General features: G+C 35.2%; 1 protein-coding gene across 2 annotated transcripts; it reads left to right on the forward strand.

The window, feature by feature from the left end:
- Window positions 1-3,184: 3,184 nt before the first annotated feature.
- LOC139148999 (glyoxylate/hydroxypyruvate reductase A-like) lies at window positions 3,185-17,327 on the forward strand. Of its 2 annotated transcripts, XM_070720488.1 has the most exons (11): window positions 3,185-3,350; window positions 4,824-4,967; window positions 6,917-7,085; window positions 8,485-8,564; window positions 9,082-9,178; window positions 9,726-9,846; window positions 12,982-13,026; window positions 13,338-13,405; window positions 13,648-13,732; window positions 15,041-15,085; window positions 16,117-17,327. In XM_070720488.1, exons 1-11 carry the CDS (start codon window positions 3,218-3,220, stop codon window positions 16,201-16,203), a joined length of 1,074 nt encoding a protein of 357 aa, XP_070576589.1. In that variant the 5' UTR covers window positions 3,185-3,217; the 3' UTR covers window positions 16,204-17,327. The 2 variants fall into 2 exon arrangements, with proteins under 2 accessions (XP_070576589.1, XP_070576590.1); XM_070720489.1 differs by lacking the exon at window positions 12,982-13,026.
- The last annotated feature ends 1,566 nt before the right edge of the window (window positions 17,328-18,893 follow it).

The raw sequence follows: 18,893 nt of genomic DNA on the forward strand, positions 1-18,893 counted from the left end.
ATTTTGAAGGGTCTCGCAAAATCACAGTATTGAAAACTCGCTTGCTTTTTTGTTAAATCTGTCTTCTTATAAGTCATCTGCTGAGCTTGATTTTTGACATAACCTGGCTTGTTAGAAATCAATAGAAAGGTAATTTACTAGTCTTTAAAATGACATATTGTAATATGGAATGTCTTGTTTAGGTGTCATGAAATAGGACCAAAGCTTACCCCATACCCAAGGTTTACACAGCAAATTACTGCAAATCTGAAACTCTACCTTTTTTTACAATTTATTAACTTTACATACCAAAGGCAATGCTTGTATGCAATCTATGAAATCTGTGTTTTTGAAAAAAAATTATTTTACAAATATGAAATTAACTTTTAACAGGAACATAATATGATTTTGTAGCCTTTTGGATCATATTTGGAAGGGTACCCAGGTATCAGGGCAAATTTGCTGAAACACATACATTTGCAATATATGGGTTCCCCCTCCAAAAATGATCCAAGTGGCTACTAAATTGTATCATCTTCCCGTTAAAAGTTAATTTTATACTTGTGACATACTTTTGTAACAAATAAATCAGATTTTAAATAAGAATTGCCGTTTGTATTATGTGCAGCAAAAAATGGTAGAATTTAAGATGAGCCGTAATTTGCGATTTGAACTTTTTGGGTATGGGGTAAAGTTTGACCATATTCCAGGAAAACTATGAATGACATTGTATATTACAATATGTCATCTTAAAGAAGAATAAAGTGCCCTACTAATGATACCTCACAAGCCAGGTTGTGTCACAAAATAAGTTCAGCAGATGACTTACAAGAAGAAGAATTTAACAAAAAAGGTGCCAGTTTGCGGTACTGCGATTTTGCATTTCCCTTCAAAATATGGCTGTTACAACTATACAGTCCAAATATGTTTTCTGTTAAAAGTCTATTTCACATTTCTGACATGACCCAGTACCATATACAACAGATTTAATACCGCAACAGAGCTATTTTTATATCATGTCTAGCTAAAAATTCACGGAAATTGATCACGTTAAATCTATGACAGTACTTTCAATATAAACCTTTGGGTATGGGGTACGTTTTGGTCATATTCCATGAAAACTATACAAGATATTGCCTGTTACAATATTTAATTGTAAATACCAGTTAATTACCTTTCCAATGATACTAAACAAACCCGGTTATAATCAATAACAAGCTCAGTAGACGACTTATAAGATGACAGATTTAACAAAAACGCATGCGAATCAGGAATACTGAGATTTTGCTGTACCCTTAAAAATACAGCTGTTACAGCTATAGAATCCCAATATTTTTTCTGTTAAAAGTTCATTTCATATTTTTGATATAGCCAAGTACAAAATAAAACAGATTTCATACCAAAAATTGCCTAATTTTTTATGTCTGCGTAAAAAAATTGCTTGAATTTGACATTAGCTATGACAGTAGTTTTCGATGTAAATTTTGGGGTATGGGGTAAGTTTTGTCATATTTCATAAAAATCTGTACAAGATATTGCATGTTACAATATGTCATTTTAAAGACTAGTAAATAATCTTACTAATGATACCTAACAACTTACATTATATTCTTTAAGAAGCTCAGCAGATGACTTACAAGACGATAGATTCAACAAAAATGCACGCAAGTCAGGAATACTGAGATTTTGCTGTACCCTTCAAAATCTGACTGTTACAGCTGTAGATTCCTAATATTTTTTCTGTTAAAAGTCTATTTCATATTTCTGACATGTTCCTGTACCAAATAAAACAGATTTAATAGCAAAAACGGCCAGACTTTTTGTGTCAAGCTAAAAAAATTGTAGAATTTGATTTTAGCTATGACTGCAATTTTCAATGTAAATTTTGGGGTATGGGGTAGGTTTTGGTCATATTTCATGAAAACTATGCAAGATATTACATGTTACAATATGTCATTCTAAAGATTGGTAAATTATCTTTCTAATGATACCTAACAAGCCAGGTTATATTCAAAAACAAGCCAAGCAGATGACTTATAAAAAGACAGATTTACAAAAATGCATGCAAATCTGCAACACTGTGATTTTGCAGTACCCTTCAAAATATGACTGTTACAGCTGTAGATTCCTAATATTTTTTCTGTTAAAAGTCTATTTCATATTTCTCACATGTCCCTGTACTAAATAAAATAGATTTAATGGCAAAAACGGCCAGACGTTTTGTGTCAAGCTAAAAAAATTGTAGAATTTGGTTTTAGCTATGACTGAAATTTTCAATGTAAGCTTTTGGGTATGGGGTAAGTTTTGGTTATATATCATGAAACCTATAGAAGATATTGCATGTTACAATATGTTATTCTAAAGACTAGTAAATTATCTTTCTAATGATATTTAACAAGCCAGGTTATATTCAAAAACAAGCTCAGCAGATAACTTATAGAAAGACAGTTTTAACAAAAATTCATGCAAATTTGCAACACTGTTATTTTGCGGTACCCTTCAAAATATGACTGTTACAGCTGTAGATTCCCAATATTTTTTCTGTTAAAAGTCTATTTCATATTTCGTACATGTCCCTGTATCAAATAAAACAGATTTCAGACAAAACATTACATTTTTTATTATGCCTAGCTAAAAAATTGGTAGAATTTGAGATTTACTGTAATTTGCAATGTTAAATTTTGGGGTAAGGGGTAAGTTTTGGTTATATTTGACAAAAACTGTAGAAGATATTGCATGTTACAATATGTCATCTTAAAGAAGAATAAATTCCCTTTCTAATGATACCAAACAAAAGAGGTTATATTAAAAAATGAGCTCAGCACATGACTTACAAGAAGACAGATTTGACGAAAATGCATTTGGCTTGGAAAATCGTGATTTTGCGGTACCCTTCAAAACATGACCATAACAGCTATTCCATCCCTATATTTTTTCTGTTAAAATTCCATTTCGTATTCTAGGGATCCCAAGGCTTCTGAAAAATACAGGTTTGTTATCCTGTGGGGGGGGAGGGTGCACGTAGACCCCCTCTAGCCCACGGCCTATATGGAGTACCCATGGCCATTGCACAAAGGAGTGACCATCGCCATACAAAATATAACTTCAGAGGACCCGTGTCCAGGAAAAAAAAGCTAACTTAGGGAGTTCACTTTGATATGAATGTGACCCGGTCCTCTTGTGTCTATAAACATAACTGATAAGTGGAACGGGTCAGTTGGTGGCAGATTGCTACGACATGCAGGAAGATGCGCGGAAGTCGCCGGCGGTTACTCTTGCAACTAAAGTAGCCAGACTGAGCGAAACACTAGCGGCTGAATGTCACGACACTGTTTTCAGACAAGTGCATTTTACTCGTCCCAAGTCTAGCGGTAGGTGATTAAGACAACATTAACAGTCTACGTCAAGGTCACTCGAATGTATGGATCCTATAGTGTCCGCTGTGTTCCCCTGTTAATACAAATGTTCCTTCCTCAGTAGATTTTATATTTGCGGAAAGCGCAGTCACCGTGTCCATCGGTTCAAGAGTAATGAGATGGCTGGTTGTCCTGTACACATTGTACTACATGGCTATCGAAACCAATGGCCGACCACAAATAAGAGAGGGGTCCGCGGAAAGCCGGATTCTGATAAGAACGACCTTTAGCTAGAGAACCCCTGGGTTCGCACTTTTATTGGTAGAATCGACCGGCGCCTGCCAGGAGACCGTGTATCGACGTGAGTTCAATATTTGCAAATTTAGCAAAGTGAATGATAAAAAACACACACCATGCTCGCAAAATTAGTCGGAACAGGGGAGGCAGTTTATTATTTACTATAATTACTCACGCGCTGGCACTTTATTTATGTTCGTAATCTTTCACACCTTGGTAAAACCTTCAATTTGCTTTTCTTAAGCAACTCCTGATGTAGCTACACGAAAGTCCTCGACAAAAATTATGCTAAAGTGGGAGTCATTCTTCACTTCATCAAAAAGTCGTGCAGCGATTAAAAGTTAGAAATACACTTTTTAGAATTACCAATATTGGTTTTAAGATATAACCGAATATAGATAAGCTTATTCAAATATTGAAACAACGTCCTGGCCAGTTTTAATGGTTTGCTAAACAGGGCCTAAGCGATGAATTCAGTCCATGTAATCTGTACTTGAAGAAATTCAACATGTCAATGGTTTGGTGATTGATGACAAATCCTTTAAAAACGCAATTTTGCCAATTGGAACACATCACATGACAGGCAATTAAGCTGTCATTACTTTGCAATACATAGTTTGATTTATTTAGGATCATTATACGATATATAATTTACATTTTAAAAAGATTATATTGTTTTGAAATCATTTATTGTCGCATTGTTTGTGTTTGGATTCGAATAACAAAGAAAAGCTATCGTGTATTGAAATTCCCGCAAGCAAAGTTCGCTGAGTTACGATTGCTATCGCAACGGGACTAACGACAACATATCACCTTTGTTCATATCACGCAATTGCACACAATTTCATTCAGTGGACAAACGCATTTAAACTGGAGAGTAGAATTCAGCCTTTAACAATACCATCGAACATTAAAACAACCATAATCCGCTTTGAAAAGTTGAATATAAGATATTTCGACAATACTTTGAATTAGATAAAAGAAATTGTAATTAACAAACAGAACAAAATAGATGGAAAACACGACAAAATTTAATACCAACTAGAGCTTCAATGAAAATGAGTATTTCGTATATACACCTAGATAGTTAAATTTACTGATGAAAACTGTGAATATTTTGGCTGCAAATGACGTTTTCAGGTTTCTTGCAGAATGTGCATTCATTATACCATCTTGTCTATATCTTATAAGGAGAACTCGTTCAGCTACAAGAAGCAGATATTCAAATCCTACGAGAGACAGAAGTTCTGGTGTGTGAAAATACGTTTGTCAGATTGTTTCCATCCTTTGTGAAATATGTCCCGAAGTTGAAATGGATGCACTATAATGTGGCGGGTAAGGTGTTGATATTGATATACGTGTAGTATTGATACAATAGCAGGTACGTCAGGCCGAATATGCGTATTTTGAATGTGTCGTATGATATATTTGGTAGAATGAAATTATATAGCTATGTGATGTGAATGTGTACATATAGATGTTGACACACATACAATATTTGATATAACACTTGATATATATCATTTGATTATATATATATATATATATATATATATATATATATATATATTTGATATATCAATTGATTATATATATATATATATATATATATATATATATATGTGTGTGTGTGTGTGTGTGTGTGTGTGTGTGTGTGTGTGTGTTTAACACAAATTCCATCAAGTACAAAGTAATAATATCTCTTACTAAAGTTTCATGCATCTTGCAATCATTTCTACCCTTAGGATGTTTGCCTTCTATAGGGATCTACCATTGTACTGTAGGTCTACGTGATTTGAAAAATTCGATAAATAATATTTGTTTTGGTAACGACACTTTGAGACCAACAACGATCGTTAGTTTAAAAGCTTAGATTTGTCAGCATTGATGATCTGTAGCTTTTCTGACATAAAAAAGATTACATTGCTTGCTTATGTTATATTAACTCGATCAATAATGAACTCAATATATAATACTAGCCCAATATGTAATGAAACATAACCGAATATGTAATAGTAACCCAATATCATGTGATGACATTTAAACCTACATGCAATAACATTAAACGCGGGCTATAGTACAAAGCAAAATGAGACAAAGATACGCCTTGCAACCATGATCACGCTTAACCAATAACCCCTCAAAAGTTTTGATGTGAGTGAAGATGGTTATAATTATTTAGTTCAGCAAACTTGATAAATTACTAAGAATGCCCATTAACCAGAAGCACACCTTCAGCAATCAAGCGATTGAATTTCAAATGAGCTTAAGAATCCGTGTTCATATAATACACAAAATGAATGTAAATATGCACGGCCACTGTTATCTGTCCTTAGCAACCACCAAACAATTAGGGTATTTTGTAAAAGAAAACACAATTGTCACTATTGTTTGATTAACAAATAAACGAAAAATGCAAATAACTACAACAATGGCAGAATCTGCACCGAAACATTTTCCAAATATCATCATTCTCACACCAGAAGAATGTTGCTGTTGATCGTTTAATGCACTATATAGAAATGAGTAGAACATTTAACCTCTACTCATAACTTTAACGACCACCAAACAGAATTCCCATCAGGAAATTATCACTAAATCATGAAAAGGAATAAGTGTGTGCATGGCTATCTTCTGCTATATGAAAACTTTGGGCACCATTTAAACGTTCATTAATACACCTTATTAAACTTGTGGAATGTATCGCAAATAATACATAGTACATATGTAATAGACACATTGTGGTGATTGAATTGTATTAAGTATCAGAAATTTACCAAAACTTACTATGCCGTATGGTTCACATAAATTAATTTGGAAAATGGGTGATAATGATATATGATATCAACTCAATATGCAATAAACCCAACCCAATATGTAACACTACCCCGATGTGTAATAAAACTCAACCCAATATTTAATAACACCGAACAGGAGATATAATGCTTATTAAATGGATAAAATATGCCTACCACCATGACATAGCCCCTTTACAATCCACAAACCGGTACAAGTATAATGTAATAATATCTGTTGCTGAAGTTTTATGCCCCTTGCAATCTGCGGCTATATGCTGTGTTCACAGTTCACACCAAATTTTATTATCAATCGAATGTTGTTTTATCTGAAGCATCTTTGTGTGGACACAAATATAACTCATACATAACACTTTTTCTTTACTATTAGCCACCTTTGCCACCGATGCTGGTAATGAACCGCGTACTGCCTTTTGAAATGTCAGGCATTAAACTTTTCCTCATTTGATACTTACTTTCTTAATTTAGGCATCGATAGTATCTTTAAGGCTTGGGAAGGAGAATGTCCTCCTCATTTCATTATTACGAGATCTCCCGGTTTCTCCGGCATCGAAATGGCAGACTACGTCATCGGCCACGTCATTGCCAGAGAGAGAAAGTTCAAGGAGATGGCAAGATGTCAAGAGGACTGTATCTGGTAAGTTTGGTTGAGGCAGCAAAATGACCGAAATAGCAAGATATTTTCGTTGTTTTTCTATAATTTTAATGTCGGACGTCAACTACCATGTGCGTCATACTTGATAAATCTGTATCATTATTTATGCAATTTATCCCCTCCGGACCATAATGGACGAAAGCAAACTTTGCATGACATAATGTACGGGGCGGAGCCGAGTACATTATGGAGTGCAAAGTTTTCTTGAGTGGGCTACTTTATTGCTATTATAGAAAACATATTGGGTCACATCGGATACATTATCAGTAACAATCTGAGGTTATGACGTCACAAATTTCACTGGTATTGACAATGCTATAATATAATGAGGAATACTGGGAGACACAATAACCATAACCTTTATTTACGAATAAGGGAGAGATAAAAAGCACTCCAACAACAACTTGTTTCAAACTTGGTACAAGGACATTGCCCCATGTCATACACGTGCATGGCGATTATATTTTGTTCTGTTGCACTTTTTTACATGTCCAGTTCATAACACAGTAAGTAATTTCTTTCATAACTGATACAAGGAAAACACCCTATCGGTATGTCGTACGTGCATTTCTAGCTTTTGTGAGGCAGCTAAGTATGGCCAGGTTTGTTGAGGATAATACACTGTGAATTCTCACATTTTGATCAGTACTTTCATTCAGTAACATTTAGTCCAATAGCACCATAGCATGCGGGGCCCGATCAATGGTAATGACTCGAAATGTATATTTCACTTTTGCCTGTCAGTGTTCAATGTAACGCCAGTGTCTTGCATCCAAGATATCCATTACAAATCTGGATTTGCTTAGATTTGTTGGTATTACAGGACGAATAAAGGGCTTCCCGCGAAAGGAAAGTGTGAGAGGAAAGTCAAATATAAATGTTCGAATATAACGCGATATAAACCAAATTGGCGTAACGATCCTCAATTACATTTATTCTTTCAAAGAATTAAATTATATATTAAATTGCTCTAAACTCTGAATAATCGCATCGATATTTCTTAATGTTAAATTTTACAACTCTACTAAGTTCTTTAGAATAGTGCTGCCGCTTAAGGTTGTACAAGACTCTCAATACAAACCACACTGTAACTACGAATTTTCATCGAGCAAATTTTCCGATAAAGGGACCAATCGCCTTAAGTTTTATCAATACTTTAAGCGGGTGCAAGTTCAATAATCATCAATATCGGAGCTAAGGATAATTAATCACAGATTTTCCAAAGTAACTGCAGTGACAATCAGAATAATCAAAATTTCATATACTGCCAATGTATTTTCTGAAGGCGTTAAACTTTAAATCAAACAGAGGATATTAAATGACTGATAGCTATTCTGTCTAAGTTCTCTCACACAAAGTTTTACGTCTTTCATTTCTGTAGGAATACAGAATTTTGTAATTTTAGACGCGTGTCAGAGTTAACCATAGGAATACTTGGTGTTGGAGATATCGGATCACAAAGTAAGTCTCTGAATTTTTCACACAATAAACATTTTTGATGGTAGACGCTTTCATGGTCATAATCACGTTAATCTTTTGTAAGTTTGTCTGTTTCATTGGTACTACAACTGTTCTACCCTTTTGGTCGCCCATGGGACCTATAGATAGGGCTCCGTGCGTGCGTGCGTCCATGCAGATATCTCAAACATGCCAGTGCCAATTTCTTTTGAAGTTGGTACAAGGATTGTACACTGTGGCATACATATGCACGCGTCGGCAAGTTTTTATTCTAGAGACGAGAATCAATCCAGCGAACTTTGATGTATTTCAATGATTAACTAGTCAGAATAATTTATTTGTTGAGAAACATATTTACTTGCACAGAAGAAAAAACATAGAAATATATGAGATCATTCAAAATGGATTTAGAATAATATCATGGATATTAATACGACAGATCATTGTTACCAAAACAGAAAAAATATTGTAAATAATGTTGCTGAAGATGCATTGATACTGCTTTCTTTGTGTGTTTTAGTTGCTAAACAGTGCAAGAACCACGGTATGACTGTGTGGGGATTGGTGAAGCATGAACATTTAATCAGAGAGAGAACGTCTCACGTTGATGTGTACAAGTGAGTACGCCAAACCATACATCTTTGCCCCATGTAGGCCAAAGATTTAAATAAGTCTACATATCTTACCTCGATGTAAATATTTAACTGTCCAAACAGCAAGAATAATTCATGTATATCTGGTACGCAACTTGCGATGCGTGCGTTAACCATTGCCATTTTGGACCATATAGCTTAGGTGACGTGAGCATGCAAACATGCATAGTTCTAAAACAACGCGATATGTATGTGCGTGGACTTGTCGTTGAGTTTAGTAACATTATTAAGGAAACTTTAACACTGATGCGTCAACAATAAATAAGGAATTCAATCGGCGAGTTTCTATAAGGAAGACGGTCATAACAAGAAAAATATTTTTGTCCGACCTTTCGGTGATATCAAGAAATAAACGCCATTTTCAAAATCGTATATTTTTCCTAAATCCCGGTTTTAAATCAACAATTTTACGATCATGTTATGTGAAACGTGAAAAAGAATGAAACGAAATAAAAAATAACTCGTTAACGTCAAACTTTTCTTACAATACTCCGACTTCCATATTATACAGATTTTCTGCAGAGCTTGAACAGCTTCTAGCAGAGTGTGATTACATATGCAATGTCCTGCCAAGTACTTCTTCGACAAGGGGACTTCTGTCCGGGAAGATGTTATCAGCCTGTGCTAAGAAGGTAAGCAAGTCTCGATTAGCAAATTTTGATCCTCAATATCTCGTTCTTTGGCTGAGTATAAGATCAATGGCAAAGCGGGTCAAGGTAAGCGAAACTTCCAAGAGTACAGATTATTGTAAAAGTTACACATTGTAATGATGACTGCAGTTTTTAGTCCCCACGGACACCGTCCGGGGGGACTTATAGGTTTGGTCATGTCCGTGCGTCCGTCCGTGCGTCCGTGTGTGCGTGCGTGCGTCCGTCCGTTCACCCAGATATCTCAGAGACGCCTGGAGCGATTTCGTTCAAACTTGGTACAAGGATAGTAACCTACCTCATACAGATGCACGTCGATTTGTTTCACAATGCGATCAAATTTGACCGTGTTAGAGGACTTTTTAGTTTTCCCCTCCATTGACTCCCATGTATAAGGCAGTCTCCATAGACTCCCATGTATAAGGCAGTCCATAGACTCCCATGTATAAGGCAGTCCATAGACACCCATGTATAAGGCAGTCCATAGACTCCTATGTATAAGGCAGTCCATAGACTCCCATGTATAAGGCCAAGAAAAATAAAAATTTAGTTTCTCATCGTATTCATATTGCAAAAAGGATGCAGTGACAGAGTTTTAAGTGCCCACAGATAAAGTCCAGGGGGCTTATAGATTGGGTCATGTCCATTCGTGAGTCCATCCGTTCACACAGATATCTCAGACACTTTGACAAAATGTGACGTGACCTTGGTGACCTTTGACCTTGAATATACATATTTGTCCGTAACTCAGTAACCACAAGTGCTAAACCTTTCGTATATGGTATGATGGGACACCCTATGACGCCACATATTGTACCTCACATTAATTATGCACCTATCTAATTTTTGAGCAAGCCAATAGACTTAGAGGTCTGATTTTTGGTATATATGGATAACTTAGCACTACAATTTTTTGACAAAGTGTCATGTGACCTTGGTGACCTTTGACCTCAAATATACATATTTGTCCATAACTCAGTAACCACAAGTGCTACACCCTTCATATTTGGTATGATGGGACACCTTATGACACCACATATTGTACCTCATTAATTATGTGCATATCTAATTTTGAGCATGCCAATAGAGCCAAAGGTCTGATTTTTGGTATGTAGGGATAACTTAGCAATACAATTTTGTTGACAAAATGTCACGTGACCTCAATGACCTTTGACCTCAAATATACATATTTGTGCAATAACTCAGTAACCACAAGTGCTACACTCTTCATATTTGGTATGATGGGATATGACGCCACATATTGTACCTCATTAATTATGCACCTATCTAATTTTGAGCATGCCAATAGAGCCAAAGGTCTGATTTTTGGTATGTAGGGATAACTTAGCAATACAATTGTTTTGACAAAATGTCACGTGACCTCAATGACCTTTGACCTCAAATATACATATTTGTCCGAAACTCAGTAACCACAAGTGCTACACTCTTCATATTTGGTATGATGGGACATGACGTCACATATTGTACCTCATTAATTATGAACCTATCTAAATTTGAGCGAGCCAATAGAGCTAGAGGTCTGATTTTTAGTATATAGGGATAACTAAGCAATACAATTTTTTGACAAAATGTCACGTGACTTTGGTGACCTTTGACCTCAAATATACATATTTGTCCGTAACTCAGTAACCACAAATGCTACATCCTTCATATTTGGTATGATGGGACACCTTATGAAGCCACATATTGTACCTCATTAATTATGCACATATCTAATTTTGAGCGAGCCAATAGACCTAGAGGTCTGATTTTTGGTATATAGGGATAACTTAGCAATACAATTTTTTTTTTAAATGTCATGTGACCTCAGTGACCTTTGACCTCAAATATACATATTCGTGCATAACTCAGTAACCACAAGTGCTACACCCTTCATATATGGTATGATGGGACACCTTATGACGCCACATATTGTACCTCATTAATTATGTGCATATCTAATTTTGAGCGAGCCAATAGAGCTAGATGTCTGATTTATGGTATATAGGGATAACTTATCAAGACAATATTTTTGACAAAATGTCACGTGACCTCGGTGACCTTTGACCTCAAATATACATAATTGTCCATAACTCAGGAACCACAAGTGCTACACCCTTCATATTTGGTATGATGGGACACCTTATGACGCCACATATTGTACCTCATTAATTATGTGCATATCTAATTTTGAGCGAGCCAATAGAGCTAGATGTATGATTTTTGGTATTTAGGGATAGACTAAAGGATAGACATTGTTTGACAAAATGTCATGTGACCTCGATAACCTTTTACCTAATATACACGATTATGTCAATAAATAAGTAATCACAAGTGCTATGTCCTTATATTTAGTAGGATGGGAGACCTTATGACAACACATGCTTTACCTCATTAATTATGTACATATATAATTGTGGGCAAGCCAACAGAGCTTGAGGTCTGAATTTTGGCACATATGGATTAATTAGCAATACAATTTTTTTTTTCAAAATGTCACGTAACCTTGATGACCTTTGACCTTGATTATGCATATATATGCATAACTCAGTAACCACAAGTTCTTTACGCTTCAATTTTGATAGGATAATAGACCTTAAGATGTAACATCTTGTACCTCATTTATTATGCGCATATGTATTTCTTGGCTGGCCAATACAGCTAGAGGTCTGATCTTTTTTCCCGATTTAGAACCATAACTTAGACATGCCTCTTGTTTCAAATTGGGAACAATGACATAGTCCTATGTGCCCATTCATCTGAACATATACACTCCAGTGATACTTCTTAATGACCACATTTCCCTCCCCCATCAAGACTTATACTCCTATTACAAGTGGGGACTATGTCATTGTCAATGACTTGTTTGTATTTATATTGTTTTAAAAACTTAAACTCGAAATTAGGTTTCAGCCCCAACAATATTCATTGAGGAAAATCACATTTATAATGTTATCACAAAAATAACTAAAACAGTTGAGACAAAAGCACGAAAAAAGAAAGAATTGAACTTTTTTCTCAAACGTAGTAACTTAAACTAAAATTAAAGTAACTAAAACTTTTACAGTTATGATTTCCATTTACACTTGTTCATCAGCAAGTATACTCAATTCAACACAGGTCGAAAAACTATCAGAGAAGACGGGGCAAGATTATTTGATTGAGGTAAATTTGATTAAATAACTGTGAAATTTGTAACAACTCGTTTTCATTTTCTTTTGTAACTCATTGACTCTGTAGTATGTCTCCTTCAGTACAATTTGAAAGTATAGTAGCATCATACGTGTATACTTGATCATGACGTAAGACTCAGTAGTTTCTGTTACAACTCCTTCAATATTGTAAAGTCTTGTAAATAATTTGCATCTTCAGTGATAAGTGTTGGTTTGTTCCACATATGTTTTGGCCAAAAGTTCTCTTTGGACAAATATAAGAATGTCTATATTAATAAACAATATTGTTTTTAATCATTTCAGAAATCAGTTTTCATAAATATTGGTAGAGGAGATATAATAGATGAAGAAAGCATAGTCTCTGCGATAAGGTACAAATATTGTCTTTCCAAGCTGTGCGCTTCCTGATGTGAACCTTTACATCGTATATCCGAAGCTGTTGATGTTATATTTCGTGACCAACTGTTAAATTTGTACAATGCATTGTAAACATATATTTCTCGTTAATTTGTTCGATACTTCACGGCAGTTGCATCAGAAAATGTGCAAATGTACAACAAAAAGAAATTTTAGCGAATGTGTTATTTCAATTCTGATTATTTTTTTCTGGTAGAAATGGATGGATTTCAGCTGCCATATTAGATGTTTTACCAGTTGAACCGTTGCCAGCAACCAGTCAGCTTTGGAAGATGCCAGAGGTAGCTTTCGAGAAAACCAATGTCAATTTTGTTTTCGTATGGACAGTTATATTGCTGATAATTTTGACGTGCAACAGTATTTGTATATCCCATTCAGAAGTAATCTACGTAACCGTAAATTCATATTCATGTTCAAGGTTTGACTTTTGTGCAATGTCTGAATACAGTTCACATCCCTAAATTCGGTATTATGTTTCCGATGTTGTATTTTTATATGGGTATGATAAATGAGGTATAGTTTTACAAGATACATTGTTACCAAATGAGTTGGAAAAGATAAAGGATCATTATATTTATCTATTATAGTTCATGGACCAGGGACCGAAACTACCTTGGGACTTGGCAGACACTATCGGAAAGACTATATATCAAGCTGTTTGAATCGACTGGTCTATAATTATATCAATGGTGGTTTATAAATCGACATTCTGTTTCGTGCAAAATTTCAAGTTTTCTGTAATGACCTCGAGTTTGCTGCTGACCTTGACCATAAACTCTAATAGTAAAGTTATCATTTTACAATCTGGGCCTGAAACTTTCTAATGATACTTGAATTGCATCAAACACTAACTTAAGGACTATAAATGCATTCATATTTCAGAGATTTGTACATTACTTCAAACCATTTGCTATGGTGACAGAATTTTCATATTAACAATTTCAAGAGTAAATCAAACCTGAAATCCTCAAATATAATATAAAGCACTATATGTGGATCGATTCACAGACTCAAGAGGTTATCTACCTTCAGTTGACGGAAAATGTAGGTGATCTCTACGCAAAATCACAAAATGTTCACCTTTACCCATCGTTTTCAAGGTGACCTTCACCTTTGCTCTTGTATGTAATAGTACCAAACTTAGGTCCATACCCTAATGAGAAACTCTACTTATTCAATGTTTTTTCTATACCTTTCTCGAAGGCAGGGATATTCAATTTGTTCATTGTACGAGCACCCCTAAAAACGCTGTGGTAATCATGACAATAGTCGCTCACGGCCACAACCAGCATTATTAGAATTGCAGACAACCTGATTCTGCTAGCTTGATAGGTAGGCCTTCCAGAAATGAATGTTTGCAAAATTCCCTAGGGGAGGGTTTCAGAACCTGGTCTATAGGCAACTAGTTTAACATTGGAAATGTTTAATTTGCAGAACTAACCGGGGTCTAACAAAATGGAAGAAATATCCATTCCTGAAAAAGAGATGGTGAACATGTTTAGAATGTTAAATATGTTGTGTAGCACGCATTTCTATATCTATTACATTGGCTTATTTTTCTAAACATAAAAGTTTTGTTTCGTTTACAGGTTACAATCACTCCACACATGGCTACTTGCTTTCATGTACCCTTTGTAAGTACATTAAATTTAAAAAGTTCACAACATTAGCCCTACTTTGCACAGTCCTTTTTTTCGCAATATTAAATGTGTATTTGCGCATTGTCCCAAATTAAGTGGGCATGGCCATATATTTGCATCTATATCAAGGTTTTTTCCGGGGTCAAAGCGTATCACATATTTATTCAGGTTTCGTTTCCGTACGTTACTTTTGTGATTTATCAGGGAGATAACTGACTCTCTTTTAACATTTGCTTAAACTTACTCCCGATGTGTTTCACCTACATGAATTACATGAAATTTAGTACTGCCATAACAATTTACTAACTTTTTGGCAAGGCAATGGTAGCAGTCTCGAAAATTTCACTAAATTACATTTACCCTGTATACAAGAATTAGGATAACACATTCGGACGCATTTAATTATACTAGACTACAAAGTTACTCTTCATTTCTTGTTTGACTGATTTATTGACTATTGATTAATTGATTGATTACTGATTGATCGATCGATCGCATCGATTAATTGATTGATTGATTGATTAAAAGTTTTAGGGCTTCAGCTCATCCAGATACTTTATTCATGATATATAAGATTGCGTTATATTCATATTTCTAAGATCATTCATCACTATAATTTATTGTATATTTGGTTATTGGACATAAACCTGATTACTTGCTCAGCAGTTTTTTCAATCTCTATTCGATGGCCATTGGTGTTACATATATACACTATGACGACAAATCATGCCTTTTGTTACAACAAAAATTTGCTGGCTCACTGATTGATTGACAGTTTACAGTTCGTGTCTTTACAATGTTCGGTTGAATTTAAGGTAATTTGGTGAAAACTAGTCTGCAAGTGAATATTTCGAAGCCATTATGAAACACGATGTAATGTATCAAGGAGCATTATCCAACACAGTATCAATATCATCACTTATAATGTAAATAAATCTTCAAAACGAGTGCTAACATCTTGAAGAACGCCTGGTTCAAAAGTGTACGCTCTATTCATGTAACTTTTCGTTTGTCATTTGCTCCAGATATGTCAGCGGTTTAAAGACAACTACCAGAAGTTTGTTCGCGGTGAAGAAATGAACCATGTGGTTTCATGGCAAAGTGAATACTAGCAGAAGAGTTTTTTATGTCTAGTGTATAACTATAAAATAAACGATAAATGTTTCATTCTTTACACTCCATAGACACCATAAAATTAATCATAATCAGCTCTACGTGCTGAATAAAGTGTTGTATCGTAATACACGGTACAGTTCAAACTCGGTATACTTACAAAAAATGTCCATCTTCTTTTACATAAACAGAAACCACTGAGGGTATTTTGATATTGTACTGAAACAGCTCTAACTTCGTTGTTGTCCTTTATCTCAGTACTCGCACCCGATTGGGTGATGTGATATTAATATACCCATAAGGCCACGCCGTTGCCTGATGTGGAAGATTAAGCAGGTGAAAAAAATACATATGATATATGTTTACACAAGAGTAAATGCCTATTTGATCATTCTTGAAGCATCGCAAACAGGATGTAATGTGAAATACTGAAAACCCTATGGTGGTGCGGGGAACTTTCAGCTATGCATTTTATACCAATGTTTTCGATACTATAACTTTTCCGCATAAATTTACGTTGAGGGCGGTTAAGTTATAATTTGTACACTTTTCACTCCAAATTGATAATTAACAAATGCATAATAATGCACCTGAGCACAACTCGATAATTGGAAGTCATTTACATAGTTGCCCATAACACTGTAAAGACCAGTTACTAATTTGTAATGACAATATAACAATATGCTGAAATTTAATCACCATAAAATGCTTACTCCGCCAGGAAGACAATGGTGCGCGAACTAATTTATTTTACTGAGTAGATATAGGAAATCCGCAGTGAGGCGTAAATAACTGACATTAGTAATTGCAATTAAGTAGAATATTCGTATGACTTCTTTCTGTTTGTCGATTTATGGATATATTTTCAATTGATCGAAAACTAATGATTAAAGATGCAACGAGTATCCTGTTGCCGGAACATTTTATCGAAAATGTGTCAGCTCTTTAAACGAAAAACAATATCGTAATTATCAGTCAAGTTTTCCCCGTGATTCAAATAAAGATCTATTTTGAACTTGTAACTTTCTCTGCTGATAGCATACTTTTTGTCATAATCACTGTATTTTAGTAAAGACAAGGGAGAGTGCAATACTGGAATGGATCCACAAACCCTACTATAGTACTGAGGAACCTTAGACTCTTATGTAAGCATCATGAAATTTACAGATTGAGGGGTGTGAAAAATTAATACAGCTCTGACTTGATACTTAAGGATTCCCAGTACCGTGTTAGGTATTTTTTAACAAGGTCACACTAATCTGCGTATGAATTTGCGATACGTTTTAATTCAAAGGGAAAAGGATTTCCTGTACCCCAACGTCCCACTGACGGACAGTGACGAGCAGACATGTGGAGTCCGGTGACAATACAGGCACCCGTAACAGTTCGACAAAACAGGAACACATTGCTGCATAATAGCGTAGGAAGAGCACTTATCCTTTTACTATCGTCGTTTTGTAGACATCACTATCCATTCGATATCAGGATTATCCTCTGCTATGAGTTTTATAAAATCGACTTCCCAGAGACGCAATAATGAATGGAAAAATAACAAATGTTCAGTCATTTCCTCTATTATAGTAACGTGTTTGATTTCACGATATAGAACGCGGACATGACTTCGCTCAGTGACGTGCTGCTATACAACTCCATGCTGTGTCAACGTCGCATCCAGTATAGCTAAGTGAAGCAAGCAATTCAATAAAAGACAACACGCTGCGATATCTATCATACGCAAACTTTCCTGAATGATTAAGCCCCACTGCAATGAATTAGAAACCGTGTAATTTCTAAAGAAAGATGGTGATGAAAATACCGCACGAAAATTTAATTTCATGAGAATTGTGCTGAAAACATTTCAGCTTTGAGTCCTGACACCGCAAAGAGGCCTTATGGGTAAGGGACTAGTAAATACAAGCCTTTGGATACAAGCTTAAAGGGTTTCTGTGAACCAGCGCTATGTACCCTTTGATGGGATTGACACTGCTGTCAAGGACGTAGATCCCAAAACAGTTACCTCCTCTGAGTTTGGTATTGCCAACTCATTACAAACTATGTTAGTAGATAAGTGTGTATTTTAAAGAGCCTGACAGAGATATTTACCATCAATACTTTAAAAAACTGATTTTATTTATGTTACCCTCGAGTATTCAATATGTAGGTTTTGTTATGTAAAAATAGTAAAACAGCTCTGCAAGAAACAAATTAGCACCGTCACAACTCAGCAAGTACGTTGGAAAATGACCAGAGAGTAAGTAGTCATTTCTACTCGTATAACGCCATCTTCGGTGGATTGACGATACTTTTGTTAGGTGGTGGTCCGAATTATAAGATTACAAAAAAGAATTTCACGAAAATTGCAATAAATGTAAGCAGTTGAATGCAATGTTTGCGGGAAAAAAAAACTTTTCATAAATGAGTTTGAGTGATTCTTACTTCTCATTTATAAACAAATAACACCTTGTAATCGTAATCCATCTATTATATTTCTTTTTCTTATTCCCTGATATCCAGATATCACCCAGATCCATGCTGTCTTTGCAATAAGACTGAAGAATAGGGTGCCCACATACTATTTTGCGAATCAACTTTATCCTAGCTGGTCCAGTTGGAAACTATAGGAGACCCCTAAGAAAGACCAATAGTTTTCATAACAAAAATTAAGCCAAGTGTCATTTAGGTCCGTGAT

The sequence above is a fragment of the Ptychodera flava genome, chromosome 14 (genome assembly GCF_041260155.1).
Source record: "Ptychodera flava strain L36383 chromosome 14, AS_Pfla_20210202, whole genome shotgun sequence".
Lineage (NCBI taxonomy): Eukaryota > Metazoa > Hemichordata > Enteropneusta > Ptychoderidae > Ptychodera > Ptychodera flava.